At 45.5% G+C, this 14,444-nt stretch overlaps 1 protein-coding gene across 1 annotated transcript in view; it reads right to left on the bottom strand.

The window, feature by feature from the left end:
- Positions 1 to 14,444, bottom strand: part of LOC141117290 (uncharacterized) — an 80,372-nt gene that overhangs the window by 40,069 nt on the left and 25,859 nt on the right. Inside the window, exons 2-4 of the mRNA XM_073610064.1 lie at positions 12,773 to 13,087; positions 11,280 to 11,603; positions 7,528 to 7,674 (exon numbers count right to left, since the gene is read on the bottom strand). Coding sequence (XP_073466165.1) covers positions 7,528 to 7,674; positions 11,280 to 11,603; positions 12,773 to 13,087 — 786 coding nt within the window. The remainder of the gene's footprint in view (positions 1 to 7,527; positions 7,675 to 11,279; positions 11,604 to 12,772; positions 13,088 to 14,444) is intronic.

The raw sequence follows: 14,444 nt of genomic DNA, 5'->3' as shown, positions 1-14,444 counted from the left end.
GAGCGGTCCACATACTTACATGTGCCACAGTGGCCACACGGAAACATGCCGTTGACCCGAGGCATATCAGTGAGCCAACTTCTATTTGAGGGCCGTACAAACTCAGATTGCACCAGCATGTCATTGAGGTTTTGGGCTCGTTTAGCAACCATTGACGGTCTCTCACCGATAATTTGCCTCGACCCAACAGCCCGCAACAGTATGTGCCAATGTTTTGAGAGGATTGTATTAACCTGGTGCCACTGGGACCCATAGGGGGTGATAAATCTCACCAGTCCCTCAGTCTCCTGTTGTGTCTTTTTCTGGGGTAAGAGGAGGTCAGCTCTCCTCTTATGTCCTGCGATGCTCATTGCTCGCTTGAGGGTACGGTGGGGGTATCCCCTTTCCCTGAATCTCTGGTAGAGTTGTTTAGGATTCGGAAAAGTAGTCCTCCTCAGTAGAGCAATTTCTGCGGATTCTCATTAACTGTCCAACCGGGATCCCACGTATCAGAGACTTGGGGTGGTGGCTATCCGCCTGTAGTAATGTATTTGCGGCTGTTTCCTTTCGGAAAGTACTAGTAATCAACCTACCACCCTCAAGTCGGATAGATAGGTCCAGGAAGGAGAGTTGATGGGGATCCGCAGTATAAGTTAGATGTATATTTCTAGTGTTGTTTTCTAGCTCTGCCATAAACACCTCCAGTTCATCTGAAGTCCCTGCCCATACCATCAGGACATCATCGATGTACCTCAGCCAGCAGCATGCATGGCCGAGGTACATCGATGAAGCATAAACTTTCTCCTCCTCCCACCAGCCCAGGTGCAGACACGCATAGGCCGGGGCCCATGGGGCTCCCATAGAGGTGCCACGCAGCTGCTGATAGTTAGACCCAGAGAACTGGAAAAAGTTGTGCTTGAGTGCAAGCTCTAGGAGATCAATGATGAATTCATTTTGGGCTCCCATTTCTGGGAAGTGTTTCTCTAGGAAGTGATATACCGCCAAAATGCCCCACTCGTGGGGAATAGATGTGTAAAGCGACTCCACATCGATCCCCACGAGTAGGGCACCCTCCGGGAATTCTAATGCACTAATCTTATTCAATACGTCCCCTGTGTCACGTACGTACGAAGTCAAAGACAAGACCATGTCCTTGATTAAGGAATCTATATAATTCCCCAGTCTCTCCAGGGGACCACGAATGGCGGAGACAATAGGTCTTCCTGGAGGGGCCTTTCTATTTTTATGGACCTTAGGGATTATATAAAATGTTGGTTTATTGAAGTCCACCACTCTCAAGAATTCCAATTTCTTTTTAGAAATTAAATTGGCCTCAAATGCCCATTGTAATTTCTCATTAATAAGTTCCACCAGGTCCTGGAATGGATCATGGTGTAGTCTTTTATAGGTAGATTCATCATTTAGGAGTCGTCGTACCTCCCCCTCGTAAAAATCCACCGAGAGGAGGACGACATTACCTCCTTTATCACTCTTTTTGATAATCACTTGGTCCGCTTCCCTAAGCTCTTTTAATGCCTTCCTTTCCTCATATGTGAGGTTATCACCCATGATGGTTTCCCAATTTAATTTTTTGAGGTCCTCCTCAACAAGGTCGAGGAACACCCCAAGCCATTTGTTCTTCCGAAATAAAGGCATTTTGGTTGAACTGATCTTTAATTTGGGATCTCTTTTCCACCCCGACATCTCTGGAGCTTCCTCCTCACCAGAGGACTGCCCTTCTTCTTCCATCAATATCATTAATGATTCTAGGGCCTCAGTTTCTCTGGTATCTAGCTGTAGATCATTTAGGGGAGTTTTGTCAGAATAGATCTCCTTGAGGTATACTTTCCTCAAAAAAAGGCAGAGGTCCTTATATACCCCAAAGTGGTCCATACTCGTAGTAGGGGAAAAGGATAGACCCTTGCTTAATAAATCAATATGTCGTTTCTCCAATTGAAAATCAGAGAGATTAATGATTTTAAAATCTTCTACTGGGTCATTCAAATGGAGTGCATTTAGCTGGGGCGTTTTTGGCTCCGAGTCGTTGTCCGCTCTGTTCCTATTGGGTCCCCCCTTCCTTCCTTCCTTCCTTGTCTTCCTTTTCCTCGATTCCCTCCTCCTCCTGTTGTCCCTTGTTTGCCTCCCTTTAGTATACCCCTGGACGGGGGAGATTTCTGCTGGTCCAGTAGGTCTTTGTCTAAAAAAGACACGGTATGGCGTGTTTCGTCTTCACTACCAGAAGACTGGGCACCTGTCTCTGTATCAGAGCAAGAGGGGAATCTACGATTCCGCGATCTACTTCTGCTTCCCCTTACTGACAGGTCAAAAATTTCCCCTTTTGCCCAGTCATCTAAATCCCTCTTAAATTTGTTGTGTTTGGTAATTTTAAGATTTTTTTTGAGTTCTATCGACTTCCTTCTTGAGGAAATCGTTGAGTCTCTCAAAATCAGGATTATCCTTCAATGGCTCAAGCTTTTCACTAGTCTCTTGAATCTGGATCTGTAACGAGGTCAATTGATCTTTCTCCTCCTCTACAATCAACCGCATTACTTCCAGGCCATGTTTAATACATTGTTCTTTCCACTTAGTTAGGAATTTCTCAGTATGAAGGTGGGTAGCCGGCACTACCCTCTCCCTTAGTCCCCGTGGGACAATACCCCTTTCTATATAAGACTCAAGTGACAAAATGTCCCATTTTCTATTCAGGGATTTAATAATTAATTTTTTGTGTTCCTTGAATAAGGGTTTTAGGTCGTCTTGCACTGGCGGCTCCACCCCCACTGAACTCCCATCAAAAGTGGCCCTTATTTCAGCAGCAAAATCATCCCCAGGTATAAAGGCCATTCCACCACAAAGGGAAAAAATATAAATCAAAAAGACATGACAATTACAAAGAGGCACCAGTACGGTATTAGTGGAGAGAGATATAACACCGCCACCCCCTACACTTGGAGCCAAAAACAAGGGAGGGGATCCAGACTCAAGGAGGACCGTAGAATGGTCAAAATAGTAAAGCAAAAAATGGGGGGTAAAAAGTCCTTGAATCCACACTCACCAAAGTAGCAAACAGCAAATGGAGTACCAGCCGATTCGTCAATATGTGACGGGATACCTGCCCTAAAAGCAATGGCACTATATCAACAACAGAAAGAGGAGACAAGGGAGTCCCCAGAAAGCAAAAAAGGGGAATGGTCAACTACGGCTTATGGTACAAAAATGCAAAAAGGCTTTATTAAGGGTAGGGGGGGTGGGGGTATTTACATATACAAAAAATTCCAAATATATGTAAGATAAACAATGTATCTAAATAACACAGTCCGTCTCACTACACTAAACCAAAATTAAAAACCATGCTGCAACATTGATGAATAAAACTGCAGAGCGTGCCTGCAGGCCAAAAACGCATGCAGTGTCCATTTGAATCCAAAGAAAAAAGTATAGCACCAAACATTACATGGAGTAAGCTACTGATGGGATATCAAGTCTTATGTGGTCTAGTATTAACTGTGCATCAGATTGAGCAGTACTGAGAAAAAAAAAAAAACCCACATATATCCACATAGACAGGACCTTACATAGCTGAATTAGGTGGGGTTTTTTAAAAAAAACCTCTATTAGAAGGAAATCCTCCACAAGCAGCTTCCAACCTCAGTGCACTAAATGTGTGTTTACACCAGTTGTTTTGGAAATGGAAAGACCAGCGTTCCTGTTACTAGGTATGTCCAGTGCACAAACACTATTTCCTCAATGCAGCATAAAAGGAGCAAAGGACAAACCACTCCAAAGAAAGGGCTTAGTCTCTTTTCCAATCTAGACCAGGATGATATTTTCACAGTTCATCAGTTTCAAGTGTGTCAATCCATGCAGGAGGGTGAATGGCAAACAGATGCAAAGACTATTGATAAGCAGGTAAGGAGGGAAAGAGAAACTGCCCATTGGGCTCTCACCTCTTTCAAGTACTGGGGATGTCCTCAGACTCTGCTGTCTTGCTGTTTGGCATGGAGCGGCTCACAGTCAGTTCAGAGCAACATTCAGTGTGTAGTCACAGCACACCATTCTCCTCAATAGTAGACACTGCAGACTGTGTGATCACATGACCGGTCACATGGTTAGGAAGAGACCAGGAACCAGGAACTTTGCATTCAATTGCTGATGCGGAATTAGCTTGTGAAGTATGGTGCTGTATGCAAATCACAGGGAAACCCTTTTACATTGCTGGAAAAGGAAGCATGTTGAAGGCCTGCTGACAAGCCCTGCAGGGGCTGCGTTGACGTTTCGTACGCCTCCGCGTACTTCTTCAGAACAATTTGGCATTGAATTAAGGTTGATTTAAATAGGGAACACTGTCCAATCAGATCAAACCATGCCAAATAGCTATTTTCTGCCATCTTGTGGTCACATCAGGTAATGCAGTGGAAAAAAGGTGCCAATCAGTTGCTCAAACGAAAAAGTACTTATTTGCAAGGGGGGAGAAAGAAATACAATCTCACATATCACCAGGCATCAAGTAAAGAGTGCAAATTTTGTACCATCTATTGTCTAACTGAAAGTGAAAGTTAGTGAACGTCTTGAAAGAACATGGGGGGGGGAGACAGATGGGGGATGGAGATAAGGACAGTTCAGTGATCACTGTGTACTGCAGTGTGCACATGACTCACCCAGGTCCAGGCTGGAAGATCAGGCATCTTTGGCACACAGAGGAATCTGCAGCTGCTGTTTTCATATTTCCCGCCCACACATCCCCTCACTTCAGATACATCTGCACATCAGGGATAGTGTGGGCGGGGCAGGAAGTCACTGGAGGAGCAGAGGTGGGAGGAGCTGTATTCCTCCCTGATCTCCCGTCAGTGAGGTGGGGAGGTGATGTGTTCGCTGGGCTGTGTAAGTGTCACAGACACTACAGAGCTGCAGCCACCAGTCTCACATTTTACAGACTTATTCTCCTGTCCTATGGATGGGAGAAATCAGTCTGTTTCTTCACGGTTACTGAGATAATGGGAGGCTTGTCCGCCCCTCCCCTGCTGGTTCAGTCCTTTCTAAAGTCGCTCTCCTCCCTGTCAATGAGAGGGAGGGAGCAGATCGGGCGGCCGTGGCAATGCGACCGTCTCTCGTATTATGCTCAGAGTCAGCGAGCAGAGGGAGGGGAAGAAATCCGCCCCCCTCTCACACTCCGCCCAGGGCACCCGCCCCTCTCGCTCACACCTTGTACCAGCCCTGGAGACTACCATTGCAAGGGGACCTATGTTCAGAAGTGCAGCCCCTTGCACCATGGCCTGGCTGCTTGTTGCTTGAATGCAGCTGTGTCCTCTGTCCCCGGAGTTATCCTTAAGGAAGAAGGGAAACTGTTCGGAAGTACTGTTCTACCCCGAATAAAAAAAAATGATGGACCGTGACACGTCAAGGACACTGGGGTGCTTAGCTAGTCGGGTAGAATTAACTGTGGCAAAGGGGCAAATTCTTACCTTCCATTTGGATGATGGACTAATCAATGTACCAGGATTGTTTCTCGTGTTGGTCATCAGGTGGCGTGAGCGGTGCCGACCTGAGAGAGCTTTTATTCATGTTATGAGTACTTGATAGAACATGCTGAGGAAAGTTTTTTTTTTTGCAGATTAGTTGTGGAAGGGGATGGCATTCTCGGCTGAGAATGGGGCCCACTTTCATTGCTATGTGTATGATTTAGGCATATTGTAGGGTGTACTTACACTGCTATGCTGTCCTCGGCGAGGGCAATCAATAACTTTTGAAGTTTACTTATGTTCATATTGCACTGTATTATCCTAGGGATAGGATGCATTTGCATCGCTGTTTATTTTCTCTTTCAGGTGTTTCTGCACCATTGCGTCTTCCTTGGACAAGGAGAGACAATGACCCAACATGGATAATAATGATAACTATTCATGCTCTTTATTACTGTATATATTAGATATTTAGTTAGGATATAAGGACGTTGTTCATATTTTCCCTCAAGTGTTTGGGTGGTACACCACACGTAAATTGTACATAATGTCTGATATTTACCTGACCTGTGTGGATTACCATTCTCTTATGTATATGTTAGACATGTTTATTTCATGTAGTATGCCACGTGTATTTATTATTATTGTTTTCCTTGTTTCCACAACCGTCCCAGTTTTTGCCAGGACATTCGCTCTCAGGCTTGAGGGTTCAAATTATTTTTTTCTGCAAACTCCAAGACATCGTTTCCTAGGCAGGGCGAGTTTGTAGCACCCTGATGTTTAGGCAGGGTGGCTACTAAATTTATGTGCCAAGTGAAGATGCTTTGTCCAATTGTTAGGGGTCAATTGATCTCACCTAATTCTGGAATTGCTGCACTTCTCTCTTCTGTCGCTGGGTGGCCGGGTGCCTGGTGGCATTAGATAAGACAAGGGCATTGTAAGGACAGATTAGAAAAAGATAGGGTGTCTCAGCCAATGGGCAGGGATGGGGAGGGGTTTTTGTTGGATTCCTTGGCCTGTTGGGAGAGCCTATTTATTTGGCTGGGGTTAGGTTATCAGTGTTCTGTGCCACCTGGACAGCTGTCTGGGTGGACGTGTGTTGTGCTGCCCCAGACTGCTAGGCCAGAGCCTGAGGCCTTTCCCAGGGACATCTGGCTGCTAGGCTGTCTGAGGGCCTATCCAGAAGCAAGAGAGCAGCGTAGGGTTGGGACTTCGGCTTGCAGTCCAACCAGAAGGGGCGGTTCTGCTGGCCGGAGAACCTGCCTTGGTCGGACGTAGAGGGGAAGCTTCCACTAAGGGACTATCCACCTTGTAACCAGGGACCACAGTGAGTAGCTAAAGCAAGTAGCAGAGCAGCATTCTTGCCAACCAGGGACAGTGAAGAATTGGGAAACTTTAGCAGGTGTCAAGCCAGGGACCCAGCCAGCGAAGGTGACACTTGCAGAGCAGTCTTGTGTGGCAAGCCAGGGACCGAGCAGGCCAGTGAGGTGACACTTGAGGAATATCTGTGAATGCAAAGCTAGGGACCCAGCAGGGAAGTGGGTGTGACGCTTGAGGAAGATACTGAGTGAGAAGGCCGGAAGAGCTCAGGAGATCCAATGGCAGTAGATAAGCAAGTCTAGTGAGAGAGACTGGGAGCTCAGTATAGTGAAAATTTACAAGAGGAGATTGTAGAGAAAGTAAAGAAGTTCATTACAACTTGTGTTAGAAACTGTTACAAGACTGTTCCCATAGGAGACAGCATTCCTACACATGCAGATGTGGTGTCTTACATAATTTCTGCCATGGCTGCAAAGCATAGCATCACAACCATAAGATTTTAACAAAAAAATTATTTGATATTTTCGGGGGTGGGGCCCTGTCAAGTAAGCTGCCCCATGATTTCTAACGGCAGCCCTGGTGTCACCTCAAAGCTTGTGGCGCCTTTTCTACATTTTCTTTGCCATGTTTTTGCACATGACCATATTTGGTCAACAATGTCCCCAGCATCTCCGCCTCATGTGATTGCGGGGTGGGAAATTCCCTGGCCACAGCGGATTGGACCAGTGGACTTCGTGACAAAATTTTATTAACAGAAATAAGCACATACCATGGTTTGCTTGAACCAAATTAGCACGCAGTGTTGACCATGCAACTTCATCTGTGATGTCCATCTGATCCACGGGCAGAGTAACCTCTCCACCTTCTAGACCTGATACAGCAATTTTTTCTCCACAAGTTAGCACAGTGACCATATCTGAGGAAGAGAAAGAGTGTTATTCAGTTTCAACAACTTTTAAACATTGTGTTTTGACAGCATACTGCAATTGTACATGACTAGTGTATAGCTGACGTCCCGTCTGCCCACCTGAAAAACCATAACCCAACCTTTTTACCTTGACTTACCTAAACGAAAAAGTACACCGTTCCATCTGGAATAAATGGCCATCTGGCCCCTTTATTAACATATAACAAATTTCCATAAAAATAACTCAATTTTAAATATATATATACCCAACACAATACACACAACATTGCAAAAACATACTCCTAAAATCAGGGAGGGTGGGTGGGAAAAAATCCTGCTTCTGTGCTGCCTCCACTCCTGTTGCCCCCAGACTGGGCTGACCCCTCCCCCCACCAGGGACAAAATGATCTAATGCCACACCTACCACCTCCCCACTGACCAGCTCCCCCCCCCCCCTTTCACCTGTACCTCTTTTTAGTAGGAATTAACCTGTGCTACCTCCACAGCTGTCTCCCGTCATGCGGGCCCTTCTCCCAGGTTCCCTTTTGCTGTAATATCCATTGATAAATGAAAATGACTAAAGAATACTTCTGGAAATAAATTGATACAAAATCACTCTCAGTGCAAATAAAGACCAATGTTAACAATCCTTTTGTAGATGCTCCAAGCATCCTCAAGTGGACAGGACCTCACTTTTCAAGATGGACCTTCAGATTCAGAGCCAATCAATATTTGGTGGAAATTGGATCTGACACATACAGCAGGTAAAATAAGAATTGAACATGTCACCATTTTCTAGGTAAATATATTTCTAAAGTTGCTATTGACTTGAAATTTTCACCACATGTTGGTAACAACCCATGCAATCCATACATACAAAGACACCAAAACAAATAAGTTCGTAAATCAAGTTCTGTGTAATAAATTAGAATGACACAAGGAAAAAGCATGGAAAGCTGAAATTTATCAGTAATTAGAAAGCAATCCTGCCCCTTGTCAGTGCAAATTAATATCAGCTGGTTCAGTCTCCACTGATGGCCTATAAAAAGGTGTCTCATTACCAAAGTGTCACACAAGAAAGATATCTTGATGAGTAAAAGCAAAGAGCTCTCTCTGGGGGGGGGGGTGGCTTTGGTGAGATATGAGGGGTCCAAACAGACCACTCACATCTCCCCTTTGAGACAGGAAAGGTGACTGAGGACACAGATTCCCCAGTCCCTTTCTCTGCAGCCTCAGCTGCACTGAAGATCTATGAACAGGAAACAGAGGCTTCCTGTTCATTCATAATTTTTCATTCATAATTTATCCACAGTTTACGATGCTCAGTTATGAATGGACAGTCAGCGATCACTGACTCTGTGCATTCAGAAAAGGAAGTCATACTGTCTCCATCTGTCAGCATGGAGAGCGAAGGAAGGAGCCGGTGTGTATATATATATATATATATATATATATATATATATATATATATATGTCATTTACCGGCTCCTTCCTTAGCTCTCCATCCTGACAGATATGGGGGGGGGGGGGACTGAAGGAGCACAGAGGGGGACCAGAGGAGGACCCAGTGAGCTGGAGGAGGACCAGGGGAGCCAGGGAGCTAGAGGAGAAGCTGCAGAAGGACGCCGAGAGCCGGAGGAGGGACATTGGATGGGCAGTCAGGGATGATCGGTGCAGCATTTGGGGGGGGGAGAGTTACAAGCACAGATCTCCCTCTATGGCTTTTAATGAAGCAGCTGACAGTCACGGAGGGAGAGGAGGAGAAGCGACTGTCAGCTGTTTCATTGAAAGCCACACAGGGCGATCAGTGCTTGTAACTCCAACCACCGCCGCACCAATCATCTGTGAGGCTGCCCGTGCCCCCCCCCGCGCTGAGCTCAGGACGCCGGGCCTGGTACAACAGGGCTGTTCTGGCTTATTAGCGGCCCTGCCTGGGGACAGACTTGGTCAGGGGACAGTTTCCTCTGTCTGGGGACATCTGGTCACCCTACTCTATTGCTTCTCCATGGACAGATGGACCACCCTGAGACAGGAAGTGGGTTATTGGACAAACCACAAGGTAAAAGTAAAGTAAAAGGATTAAAGTAAAGGATTAATAGGCCAAGGCTCTCTCAGCTCTCTCCCTCCTCACTCGCTCAGATTGCAAAAAACACACAGGAGGGCGCCAACACCTTGTGTATTACCATAGATACATTTGAGTCGATCAAAAAAAAAGGGACAAATGGGTAGTCCCAAATGGTTGGAAAGCTGACATGTTTCGGGGGTCATGCCCTTTTGCTGAGCTCTGAGGAAAGGGGCATGGCCCCAAAAGGCATCAGTTTCCAATGCTTTGGTCCTAGGATGAGTTTTAATGTGTCCAGCTGGAGTGCATCAGTATTACTTGTATTCATATATTAGCATGTGAGTACCCATTTATCTAATAATTGTATCTATAGTAATGCACAAGGTGTGTGCTTTTACAGCTTGTTTGTAAGACTACCCGGTCTGTGGAGGGCTACACCTTTGAGTGGCATGATGGGTAGAAGCAAGATTGAAGAATACCCCTGATTTTAGCGCTGGAGTGTTTTTTCGGGGAAACTGGCTCAGGTACAACAAAGCTATTGGCTCCTGCTGCTGTCAATCACAGCCAGTGTCAAGGGAGCGGGGGGTGGGGCCAAGCCCTGTTTTTTGTGTCTTAAGGACACACAGAGTGGGTCTCAGGAGTGAGCATGCATACGGCTTGCTATGGGGGTACTCGGCGTGGGGGAGGAGCCAGGAGAACCAGCAGGCCACCCAAGAAAAGGACAATAGGGGCTGCGCTGTGCAAAACCATTACACAGAGCAGGTAAGATGTTTGTTATTTTAATTTAAAAAAAAAAAAAAAAACAAGCTTAAGCCCAGGTTCACACTGCTGTGGGAATGAAATTGTGTGAGTTCAGCTGAACGTCAGTCCGATGATTTCATTAGCGCATGTCAGTCCGATGATTTCATTAGCGCATGTCAGTCCGATGATTTCAGAGACATCTGTGTGGTTTCCTGCACAGATGTCTATTGAAATCACACCTGAAATCACCAAAAGTAGTACAGAAACTACTTTTGGGAATTGGTGCCCCGCAATGTTGGCATCGCACCATTTCGGATGGTGCCATTGCTGGCAATAGCCGCTGATTTGGCATGCGATTTGACATGTCAAATCGCATCAATGTGAACCTAGGCTTAATGTCACCTTCATTTATTCCTAGCTAGATCCTCCTCAGTTCTTCTATGTTCCCTCAGCCTTCAGCCAGTGTTAGTTATTCACGGAGACAGGGCTCAGGAAAGGCATTGTGTCCTTCAAAAGACTGGAAAAACATCCTCTGCAATTAGCTGAATTAAAATTGATTTGGATTCAACTTCTGTTTTATATTGAAGAGTTAAACTGCCTGTGGATGGTGCCAAGTCAGCAAGTGAGCATACTGTCCTGACAGACTGGATATAAGGAGGTATTTCAATGCATAAAGCGGCTTGTGAAACAGAACAGCTGTAATGGTTTTATACTAATAGGAATGTACATGTAAAATCATAATGATTTCACTTTATGTGTATTTCTAATGTGATGATAATACATCATTTTTAAAATAAAATCAGTAACTTACCATTAATTATGATGAGATCATAACCCTGCACACATTGCATTGATTGCTGTCTTTCTATAAATGCTCCATAATGTCCATCTATGAATCGAGTTCCATTGGTTATAATTAGGGATCCGTCAGCTGCAGCCTTTAGCCGTCCATCATACCGATCATCTTTAATTAGAACAGGTTTGCCTGGCTCTGTTACTGCAATAACCGTTTCACCAAACCTATCCCATTCCACCCAGGTGATGGTAGTGTTGGCACCGTAACCAGCAGACAGAGTGACATCTCCTCCCCGTACACTAAATACACGTCTAATTTCTCCACATAATTTGGCTTTTCCTGATAAGGAACAAAAACTACATTTAGCTACAACAGGATAAGAAAGATTCTTTACATCCTAATTTTCTAGAGAACATTCTCAGAGATCTACATTAGGCTTCTATCACACTTGTGACAGAATCTACTACCCTCTCTGAAAAGTCGATCCCCAGTGGATCGCTCTTTGGAGGACAGTAAAAGGAGATTTTTTTTTTATTGCTGAATGACTGTTTTGAATTGCAGGAATGCATCACAACTGCAAACCGAGTGCTTGGCTCAAGGTTACAGCACGGCCCCATTTACTTACATGAGAGAGTTTGTCAGGCATGTGTCACTACCTGTCGAATTCTCCATGTAGTGTTCATATTGCTGCAACATCAGTAGTAGTTGAAGGTGTGGTAAAAACGTGGATCAACCGCCTGTTTTTACTGCCCCTCTGGCCACAAGTGTGAAAGGAGCTATAAGTCCCACTAGATTGCTGGAATATTGGTCCATTCCTAAATTCAAAAGAGAAATTGTGACTGCGCTACAACATAATATTATAATTCAAATGATAAAAATTTACATCCCAATTTAATTAAGTTTTATGAAAACATTTTTACTATTGTAGTATGGTTTGGAGATAAATAGGATTTTTCATAAAGGGCATGTGATATAAAAGATGATTGTTAATGATTTTATATATATATATATATATATATATATATATATATATATATATATATATATATATATATATATATATATATATATATATATATATATATATATATATATATATATATATATATATATTGAAAAAGAATATATACCCAGAGTAGCACCGCTCTGTATTAGTCACTGAGCGGAAATAATGGGCAGTAACCTCTAGCAACCAATCAGCAAGCAGAAATGCTGTAGCCTCTAGCAACTAATCTTTAGCTGTAATGTGTGCTGTAACTTCTATTAACCAATCGGTGAGTGGCATTGATATGCTGTAAGCTCTAGCAACCAATCACAATCGCTGCCTGATCTCTTGCAGTAATCATGTAGCAGAACATTACAATAACAAGCATGAATTACTACCATCTAGTGGCAGAACTTCCAATTACAGTATAATGTATGAGAATTGTTGTTGCACCTATGTCTATATAAACAGCATGCTAACACAATACTTTCTTTTTTTTTTTTAAATAAAAGCAAAAACTCACCTTTAATAAAGAGTTGATAACGCTGCACGCATTGCCTTGATGTCTGCCTTTCTATAAGTGCTTCATACATTCCTTCATCGTGTTCAGAGACATTGTATATATATAAGGATCCATCATATTCAGATTTCAGCCGTCCTCTATACCGATCATCTTTAATTATAACACTATGGGGCTTTGTTACTGCAAAAACCTCTTCATTACCCCCCGCTGTCCAGTTGACGGCAGTGATGTCATTGTAATCGACCGGCAGAGTGACATCTCTTCCCTCTATACCAAATACATGTCTTCTCTCTCCACATGGTTCCATCTTAAACACTGATGATAAGGGATACAAACTAGATTTAGATACAACATAGAGAATTTCCTTGCAGATCTATGTTCTAGAGCAGTGGTTCTCAACCCTGTCCTCAAGTACCCCCCAACAGGCCATGTTTTGGGAATTTAAAATACCAAGCCATTGACTCTAATTTAAAGACACCTGTGCAAGATAAAGGAAAACCTGCAAACATGGCCTGTTGGGGGTACTTGAGGACAGGGTTGAGAAGCACTGTTCTAGAGAACATTCTCTGATATCTACATCAGGCTAAGATAATGAAGGGCAACAGACACACAAGCCCTATGTAGTTTTCTTTGATAAAGAGGGTCCCGGAGCAGAGGAAAGCAGGGGATCAGCGCAGGGACAGCATGACTTGTGTGGACTGCACAGTCACGCTGTAATACGCTGATTTGTTTCCCCTTTAAGAAAGGGGGAGGGGCTGTAGCAGGGGAGGTTGCCTGAGAGAAGTTTAGTGGGGAAGAAGGGGGAAGTGACGTCAGTGGAGAGCGACGGGGAAGAAGATTCAACACGCTCCTACATCGCTCCACTGTATTTCCCCTCTAATGGCAGCGTTAACGGCGGCGGCGATGCTCGAACAGCTACAAGCGGTGGCCGCAGCACAAGGGGCAGACTGGCTGCAGGCTCAGGTCGCAGCCATCATGAGTGAGGACAGAGCGGCACCGAGCGGGGGGGGCCCGGAGGCTCCACGTGCGCGCCGTTCCAGGCCGCCAGAGTGCTTCAGCCCTGACTCTGCTCCTGGGGGTCAGAGGCCACAGCATCAGCCCAGAGAAGGATCGAGCCAGCCATCCCCCAGTGCTCAGCAGGCTCGGGGAGCCAGAAGAGGTGACGGCCAGCGGTCACAGCGCAGAGGTCGAAGTGCAGGGATGAGGGAGACCAGTGCAACCCTCGGTTCCCCCCCCCTCAGCGCGTCGCAGATGTCAGGAACAGCCGGATGGTGAGTCGCGGGGGTCTTCGAGCAGTCAGTCAGACCGGCGGGCGTCGTCAGTCGATCGGGGGGCTGGTCAGGCGGCCAGCAGCCCTATGCCAGCCAGAGGAAGAACCGTGAGGAGCGCTGTTTCGGTGGTGAACAGAGGCAGAGGGAGAACAGCTGAGGCCCGGTACGGTCAGAGGAACAGAAGTTCGTCTACGAGGCCAGGACACGGGTCTGGTGTTGCGGCGCAGCGTGCAGGAAGAGAGCAACAGCGGAGACCCCCGGCAGCTAGAGCGGGACCCTCTGGAGTGCAGTCAGCGGTCGTTCGTCAGGAGGAAGTCAGCGACAGATCGGAGGGGGAGCTGTCCGGGTCAGAGAGGGATGAAGACCAGGGACATTCGGCAGCGGTGGATTCCGGAATGGCG

The sequence above is a fragment of the Aquarana catesbeiana genome, linkage group LG13 (genome assembly GCF_042186555.1).
Source record: "Aquarana catesbeiana isolate 2022-GZ linkage group LG13, ASM4218655v1, whole genome shotgun sequence".
Lineage (NCBI taxonomy): Eukaryota > Metazoa > Chordata > Amphibia > Anura > Ranidae > Aquarana > Aquarana catesbeiana.
Note: the sequence above shows the minus strand (reverse complement) of the source record. Positions and strands in the feature narration are given on the sequence as shown.